The sequence below is a fragment of the Polypterus senegalus genome, chromosome 13 (genome assembly GCF_016835505.1).
Source record: "Polypterus senegalus isolate Bchr_013 chromosome 13, ASM1683550v1, whole genome shotgun sequence".
NCBI lineage: Eukaryota > Metazoa > Chordata > Cladistia > Polypteriformes > Polypteridae > Polypterus > Polypterus senegalus.
Genome location: NC_053166.1, coordinates 42,924,059 through 42,932,858, shown reverse-complemented (window position 1 = coordinate 42,932,858; position 8,800 = coordinate 42,924,059). Strand labels below are relative to the sequence as shown.

The window sequence follows — 8,800 nt, the reverse complement described above, 5'->3', positions numbered from 1 at the left end:
TTTAAGAAAGGAAGAAGACTGGCAGAAGCAAACTGCAGAGAGAGAATCAACACAGAGAGAGAAAATTGCTGGGAAAAGCAATTACACATTTCAGGGAATAAAAGCACTAAGACAGATGATGAAACATTTTTTATTTTTTTAAACAAAACTATGCTGTATATTTACAATTTATATACAATTATATACAATTCACATTAAAATATTTAGAACTGAGGCCCTTCCCACCAAAACCTCCTAAAGTATGCCATGGTGTATAACTTAGTAGTCCAGTCACATTTCATGGTATAAAATAAATACATCAACCACCAACATCCTATCTTTTTACATGTATTGACTTAACAATTGTCTGCAAAACAGATTTCAGTGGATGATACATTATATTTGCATAAACTTTTAGTAAATGTAACTGTCTGCCTAACAAAACAGGAATTCTTTTCTGAAAGTAAAGTGCAGCTCACTGTAATTTTTTGCTAAAGCGGGGTTAAAACCTTGCTTAACACTCACATAAGTGTACACGATAGATTCTTAGACAGACCAGAAGTCCTTTATAATTATAACAAAATGTGAAAACACAAATCGTGATATCTGAAGTAACCCCAAACAAGTTCAGGAATTTATGAAAGCAGAAATGTGTAACATAATGAGTTGCACACTTTGTTTTGTGGTCCAGAAATGTTCTTTGATGTTTCAGGATATAAATGGATTATATTTACAAGGGCCGGGAGTGCAGTAGGAGTCAAGGTTAGTGCAGACAAAGGAGGGATGCTAAACTGTGCGTATGTAATGGCCATGAAGGGTCCGATCCAGTCCTCAATTCTGAGTAAAATCTAAATTCAAAGTCACCTGTAATTGTAAAAATAAGAAATTAGTTTGAATCATCATCATCATCATCCCATAGACATGTGTAAAAAAACTAAAACTGTGCTTTGACTAATGTTAACATAACCAGGCATTTACTGCATTGTTTTTTTACTGCTTTATTATCTAGGCAAACGTTCATTAGGTTAAAAAACAGCAAGTTCATTTTCATTTTTTTATGACCGCTAATACAGGCTAATCATAATCATGACTACAGACAACCATTTACCTTGAAGATCATTCCCCATTATATCGATATCATTTGGTTCTATTGACATGCCTATTGAATTGCTCAGGAAGCCTCTGCCATTAATACTGCTCGGTCGCCACTGTGTATGGTCTTGTTCCAATGCTTGTGCAATCTGAAAGATCAAAAAAAATGGAAATGAAACTTGCTGTCCTGTTAATCTGATCTGTTAAATAACCAGTCCACTAAGGCATGTACCAAGTGCATGTGCGCAGGTTTTGCTTGTACAGATGGCTGGTGCATGTGTGTATACGTATAAATATAGACAGAAGCATAAAAACACACCTACACAGGTACATATACTGTATGGGCAAACAGTCGTAATGCTGCGTATAATAAATCAGACAACATTTGTGTAATAATTCCCCAAGACATATCATACTATGAAAAAGAAATACCAAATATATAAAAAAAAACTGATATTCACCTGAATAACTTCATCAAAGTTGCTTTCATCATCATCATCTAAATTTGAAAAAAAGAACAATGCAGTAAGAAAAAATGACTACAAGTCAAAATAACATTCTCAATGTCGGATCTGACAGGTACATTCTTATATCAACAGCCTCTGGGAGAGCCGCTAAATAACGTGGAGATTTATTGCAGGATCATATAAAACCCACGTCTGTTTGTACAAGGTTCATATAGTCATGCAACTGTCCTTAACCTATTCAATGTTCTTTTTAAAGCAATAAAGCAACTTGGAGAACAAGCACGCACCCTTACTAAGGCTTTACATTTTCTTTTCGTATTTAATGCATGATAAAAGTGTAATGTCTTATTTGCATAGTTATGTCCAATGGTAGCACTGTGTCTCGTTTTATTGATACAAATACTTCCTCAGACCTGTTTCACATGACACAGAGTCTGAGCCTGTCCGGACAGCATGAAGGACATGGCAGGACTAAGTGCCAGTCTATCACAAGGCTCATCCACATGCCCAGAATGGGTCACCCTAATTTGCAAGTGTTTGGGATGTGGGGGGAAATTACAACACAAAGCCCCCCAGACAGATCAGGGGGAAGGGGGGGGGGCATGGTAATGCATAATCCACCCAAACACCTAGCTGAGCATGGTTGTTGGATCTGGGAGGTAGCAGCCCTAAACACTGCCTACTGTACCCCCTTTCCTAATATATGTATCGACAAAATGGGTTCTTAATAAAGAACCATCGCAACACTTCTGAAAATATTTTACCCCAAAAACATCTGACTTTGTCTTAAAATACAGTACAAACACTTATAACTTTATATTGCGATGAGGTGTTGTTTACCTGGTGAATGCAACGGTGACACCTGGAATGAGAACATCTCATTGGTGCTGTCAGCAACAGACACTTCCACTGTGTTTGTCCATTCAGTTTGTTCAGTAATATTGTTGAGGTCTACTGTAAGATAAATATATATATATATATACTATTAGGAAAAAAATAGCAGAGCCTATTAAACAGATACTGACTCAAAATGAAATATACAAAATATGCTTGCTTCAATGAAGGTGGGGAACTAATGTTCTAAATATGCCAGACCTTGGAGTACAACGAGTCTGCAGACAGGCAGTAAGGCAAAGCTTAATAGTGCAGAAAAATGAATGAAGAAGAATGGGCGAGGAATGAGAGTTTTAAGCATCACACAGCTAAAAGAGGCAGAGAGGACACCTGGGGATGAGTCGAACGAGCTATCAGTTAGGCAGGGGTCCTCAATCCCAGTCCTGGAGAGCCGCAGTGGCTGCAGGTTTTTGTTCTGACCTGGTTGCTTAATTAGAAAGCAATTCTTGCCAATAAAGCACTAACAAGCTATGAAATTAAATTAACTCTGCTATGTCAGGTCATGGGGCGGCACGGTGGCGCAGTGGTAGCGCTGCTGCCTCGCAGTTAGGAGACCTGGGTTCACTTCCCGGGTCCTCCCTGTGTGGAGTTTGCATGTTCTCCCCGTGTCTGCGTGGGTTTCCTCCCACAATCCAAAGACATGCAGGTTAGGTGGATTGGCGATTCTAAATTGGCCCTCGTGTGTGCTTGGTGTGTTTGTGTGTGTCCTGCGGCGGGTTGGCACCCTGCCCAGGATTGGTTCCTGTGTTGGCTGGGATTGGCTCCAGCAGACCCCCGTGACCCTGTATTCGGATTCAGCGGGTTGGAAAATGGATGGATGTCAGGTCATTCTCATATCCTAGATTTTCTTTCCCTTTCTATCATGTAAATGATTTGAAGGCTAAAATAGACGAGTAATTCTCAGTCCTTCACTTTTTTCTCTTCATTTTTCTTCCAAGTATTTAATTAAACCCAATAGTGCAGATAAATACACACAGGTGTAAATGTAACTAAGCTAAATGGAGAAATGCTGCTCTCTCTTGTCATTTGCATGTTATTGATAATAAGGAGCAATTAAAATAGCTGTTTAAGACAAAATTAAGCAATAAGGGCTCAAAATCACTAAAGTGAAGCAGAAGTGTTACTTTAGCAATAAGTGCTTTTTATTAAGCAACTGGGTTGGAGCAAAAACCTGCAGCCACTGCGGCTCTCCAGGACCGTGATTGAGGACCCCTGAGTTAGGCGGATCGAACCTATGACTAACTCATAAAGAGCCGCAGCTGAATAAGACGTGTTTTCAAAACCCCTTCTCTGTCCCTCGTATTTATTTATGTTACACATTCTGTAGAAACGCACACATGCACATATGAAAATTAGAGAAAGGTTTTATCTGCCTGTCTGCATGACTCATTTGTTCTTTTAAAGTCCCCATATATGCCACCTCGTGCAAAGCTGAACTATCAGGTAAGACGAGCATTTCATTTGGAATAAAATCTGATTTGAACTCCAATGACAGATGCAAACTGGCAACAGCTTCTTTAATTGTCCAAGGCTGCTGAGAAATGTGCAGAAAATAAAACCCCCTTTTTCTGAGACTGTGCTGTGCATCAAGCATGATGGCGTCCCTACGAAATGCCTCGCCTCATGCCACCTCACCCCCACCTTTCGTACCTAAGCTGCATTGCGAACTGTCAGTTTCACTGTCTTGTAGTGATGCTCCTTGATGGGCTGTGTATCCGCTGTGATCGTCAGGAAGATACAGGTCAGTAATGTCTGAAGATTCGTCTTCTGTTTTAATGTCATTCTCCTAGAAAGTGAGAAGAGAAAAAAAAATGTTGATACCTCAGTTCTCTAAATATTTTCAGAGTATTTGATCACAGGAGGCGAGCAGGAGCATGCTTTACTACAATTTGATATGACACAACCTAACTTTCAGACTAATCAAAGATATACACATCTACTGAAGACAGATATGTTTAGGATACACTAATAAACACAATCCATCCATTCCCTGAAGCTGTATAATCAAGTTCAGAGTCATATGGGGACAGAGCATACAATTCTTTTTCTGGTTTCTTTGTGGTGGCGGCCTGCGCCACCACCACCTCCTCAAAGCATCATGATGCTCCAACATTGATGGACTGAAAGCCAGAAGTCTACGTGACCATCATCATCAGGTCCTTCCATGAAAACCCTAAATACAAAGAGGACTGTTTGATTTATGTTAGGTAGATTGCCCAGAGGGGACTGGGCGGTCTCTTGGTCTGGAACCCCTACAGATTTTATTTTTTCTCCAGCTTTTGGAGTTTTTTTTTGTTTTTTCTGTCCACCCTGGCCATCGGACCTTACTTATTCTATGTTAATTAACGTTGACTCATGTTTATTTTTTATTGTGTCTTCTATTTTTCTATTCATTTTGTAAAGCACTTTGAGCTACATTTGTTTGTATGAATATGTGCTATATAAATAAATGTTGATTGACTGATTGAACAGCATAATAATAATCTAAAAATTGAAATAATCAAAATTACTGAAGAAACTAATCCTTATTTCCTGCAAAACGAGTTACTTGTTGTCTCCTGCCTCACTTTTTCCCAGTCAGTCACTATTAAGTCTTTTATAGACACGTCTCCACAGAAATATCACGCAGAGGCAAAACAATCAGCTCAGCATTTATAAGGTACTTGCTGGCTTGGAAAAATAAGTCAACATCTCTAATATGAAGTACTTGTATCGCTTATCTCTATAATCTCACTCTTTACTGATTCAGACAGTACAACTTAGCCAACATGCTGTATTATTTCTTAAAATAAAAATATCTCAAATATACCTTGATCTTCTGCTTGGTTTTGTTGTCCTTTTGCCGAGACTTTTTATCTGTAAAGACGTTTTAAAGCACAAGTTGAGAAATTATCAAATGAAATTATAATTACAATGCTAACAAAACTCTTCATACAGATCAGGCATTTACTTGGGAATTTTTGAGAAAAAATGTAATCTTGGACACTGAGCCCTATAATTCACATGTTCTTTCCATAAGTTATGAAATACTGATTGTTTTTATTGAAATAAAAAGTCCTGCAATGTTATAGCTGTTATTGTTTTTTTCCAGTACATACCTTTCCTCTGTGTTTTTTTTACAGGAGGCAGCATTCTGTAAACTCGGATTGCACTTGAGCCTTTGTTGATGCTTTTATCTTTAACTTCTTCAATATCAGGAAGAGAGTTCATTGCACAACGGAAATTGGCTTTCCACGTTTTTGGATCGGGCACACTGTTTCCAGGTTTGTATTTGCCTGTAATAAAAAATACATATTGTTGCATATTTATGTTACATAATCACAGTTGTCTGCAGCTACTTACATACATATCAACTAAAGCTCCTGAAACACACACAGCAAATTGTACAAAGAAGAAATGAAGTTTAACTGTAACTGACTCAATTAGTGAGACAACACCTGAGCTGCCACGATATTCCTAGTCGATACAGTACCTGTGTGAATGGCCCACTGTCTGAACAGACATGCATCTTTGTCCATAGTCCATCCATGTCTGGCTGCATGTTTCCATGGAATCTGGAAAATCTTTTTATCCTTGCAAAAGAAAATGAAGGAACATTCTAACACACTGAAGAACAAAAATGCAACTTCATCACATGATTAACGTGCTGCTAAATTCAGAACATATAGAAGTTAAATTATATAATTATTTCTGTCATATTGGAAGATTTGTAAGTAGTGGATTTCAAGTTCAAGCAAGAAAAAGGTTAACAAACAAGTTTAAGGTGGTATCTTACTCTGTTGATCCAGACTAGTCCAGGAATTTCATTGGAATCAATTTTCATTTCCAGCCAGGGTCTCATTCGCATTCTGGAAACAGGCATGTTGACTGTAAAAAAAAAAAGTGGAAAAGAGAAGATTTGAGATGATCTGAAATGCCGTCGAGGGTGGCATGGTGCTGCACTATTTTGCACTTCCACCTTCCAGCTTTGACCTGAGATCCACTGATCGTTGGAGACAAGTAAACACATCCATTCCCCTAAATATCCACTTGGATTTCTCCCAGGCATCTCAAAGATTTGCACTTCAGGGTAAGTGGCAACTTTTAAAAGGTCCAGGAAGACTGATGTCTCATCAATGGCTGCTTCCAAGGCGGCTCACACAGTCACAAGCGACCCACAATTATGGAGTGTCAACAACTCAGTTAAAGCCAGTCAGCCTACGATTTACTGTTCAATCAACTGCAACTGCACATCTCCCACGGTCTCCTTTGCAAAACCACATGTTGCACAGTAATAAAATGTGGTATCTACAGTGGGACATGTTGCTATTTTGACTCCATATTTATTACGCACGTATTTATATTTAAGAAGCATGCGATGCACAAGACACAGATTCAAAACTCGACTTGAAGAAATGAAATGCTTTAGCGCCAAAAAGACGTCTTCTGGCTATTACATCCTGAGCTGCTCAGTCGTTTGTTGTGCGGAAGTAGGGCGGAGACGTCACCCCTCCCACCCAAGGATGCTGCGTGGGGCGATCTGCGAACCTTCATACGCGCTTTTTTATCCGCGTTTCCTGTTAGCTGAAATATCCGCCGCAACTGTGCCAAGCAAGAAAGCCGAGACGGTGCAAGGCATAAGTAACCCATGCATTCATGTTTAGCAGGACCAAGGAGAGCGGCCGCTTGCGGGCAAGCACAGCAACAGCCGAGCATGACCCGCCGCACGGCGGGGGCGCGCCGTTTGTATTGTGCACCACGTATATGCCTGTAACAGTACAGCACTTAAAAAATGCACAACTGAACAAACAATCCCAATCATATCCCTATTTTTATAATAATAATAATAATAATAATAATAACCAGCACCCACGCACACTGGCTGTTTACTTGTTCGCGTGGGAATGATTAACTTTAACCTTCCACAGAAGCAATCCCGTTCCATCATGTCTATATACTATACCAAAGTATTTACAAATACAATCATCAGTCATACAACTATCCGTCCATCTCCTGAATCCACTTATCCCATTCCCGGGTGCTGCAGTGTCGGAGCCTATGCTGAATGTAGCTTAGGGCTCAAGGCACGAACCAGTCCTGGACGGATCATAGCCACCGTCATTTAGGGCTCAAGGCACGAACCAGTCCTGGACGGATCATAGCCACCGTCATTTATAGGGGATCGACTGAGAGTATTCACTCAATGTGCACTGTTATAGAATTCTGTAATACAATTCAAGCATTAGCATAAGACATTTGATAAACGGGAGCAGACCGTTTAGTCCCTCGAGCTCGTTTGTTTAGCTGTCCCAATATCTCATCCTGACAGGTCTTTAAAGTTGGCAAGCTTTCTTCTTTAACTACAATAACAGCGTAGGAAAACGCAGCGCTTCTCTGCACACTGACTTCCTGGTTCTGAACTGCAGATCTGTCTTGCAGCGCACATGTATTTACAAAATAACGAAAAAAAAAGCAAGCAAAGCAGTTTAAAAGTTCTAAACGCACAACGCATAAAAGTACTTGCAATTTAGACGGGTTTTTTAAAGTAAAAAAAAATATCACAGTCTGTAAAGTATTTGACAGATCGGCAGGAGTTTCCACGATTGCAAAGAACCGTGCAACTTACTACTGTATGTCTGTCGGCAAAGTTGCCCGAAGTGAAGTTAATCCACTTTGTGTTCAAGTGATTCTTCTTCAGTTTAGCTAGTATCCTTGTCTCGTCCTTAACGCACTTCTGACTGTTTTGATGGCGTTCAAGCCTCTTTATAAACAGAGAAGGGATTTCCCACTGATATCATTCGCCTTAAAGCACGCAGGTGTGGGCTAATATGCATGATACGCAGTGCCGCTTTTCTATTGGCTGAGGCGCCCAAAGCCAGGCAGCATGATTTCTGAGAAATCATACCGTTGTGCTTGCAAGCTGCCCGGGCTGTGAGAAGGGGAAGTCCGCAGAGTGAAGTGAAGCGCTAGCAGTGCGCATGCGTGGATTTGAGTGTGGCGCGACCATTGTTTTTCAACAAATACCACGCGTCGCGGCTTTTTTTTTTTGCGTACTGTACTTCAGACAAAATATAAGTGATTATAAATATTAGTCAATGGAAGCTAGTAACATGAATACTTTGTGTCAAAGCAGCAAATCGCCTAATAAAAAAAAAAAAACTTATCCATCCTGTGAAAGAAAAGCTAAGAGAATAAAATATAATTATTTCCTCAGTTTAGAACATATAACCAGAGACTTGATAATACTGGAGGACGATGCGCTTAGGATGAACATTCTGCAAACCATGACAGACTGAATGAGATTGAATTTACCTGCACAAAAATGCACAACTGAACAAACAATCCCAATCATACCCCTATTTTTATAATAATAATAATAATAATAATAA

General features: G+C 39.6%; 1 protein-coding gene across 3 annotated transcripts; it reads right to left on the bottom strand.

The window, feature by feature from the left end:
* Nucleotides 1-301: 301 nt before the first annotated feature.
* irf1b (interferon regulatory factor 1b) lies at nucleotides 302-8,194 on the bottom strand. 3 transcript variants are annotated; one of them, XM_039774675.1, is made up of 10 exons: nucleotides 8,038-8,185; nucleotides 6,208-6,299; nucleotides 5,905-6,004; nucleotides 5,531-5,707; nucleotides 5,242-5,288; nucleotides 4,083-4,218; nucleotides 2,379-2,489; nucleotides 1,533-1,570; nucleotides 1,088-1,220; nucleotides 302-843 (listed from the first exon to the last, which is right to left on the bottom strand). In XM_039774675.1, exons 2-10 carry the CDS (start codon nucleotides 6,292-6,294, stop codon nucleotides 743-745), a joined length of 930 nt encoding a protein of 309 aa, XP_039630609.1. In that variant the 5' UTR covers nucleotides 6,295-6,299; nucleotides 8,038-8,185; the 3' UTR covers nucleotides 302-742. The 3 variants fall into 3 exon arrangements, with proteins under 3 accessions (XP_039630609.1, XP_039630608.1, XP_039630610.1); XM_039774674.1 differs by having other exon boundaries at nucleotides 2,379-2,492; nucleotides 8,038-8,184; XM_039774676.1 differs by lacking the exon at nucleotides 1,088-1,220 and having other exon boundaries at nucleotides 2,379-2,492; nucleotides 8,038-8,194.
* Nucleotides 8,195-8,800: the final 606 nt, after the last annotated feature.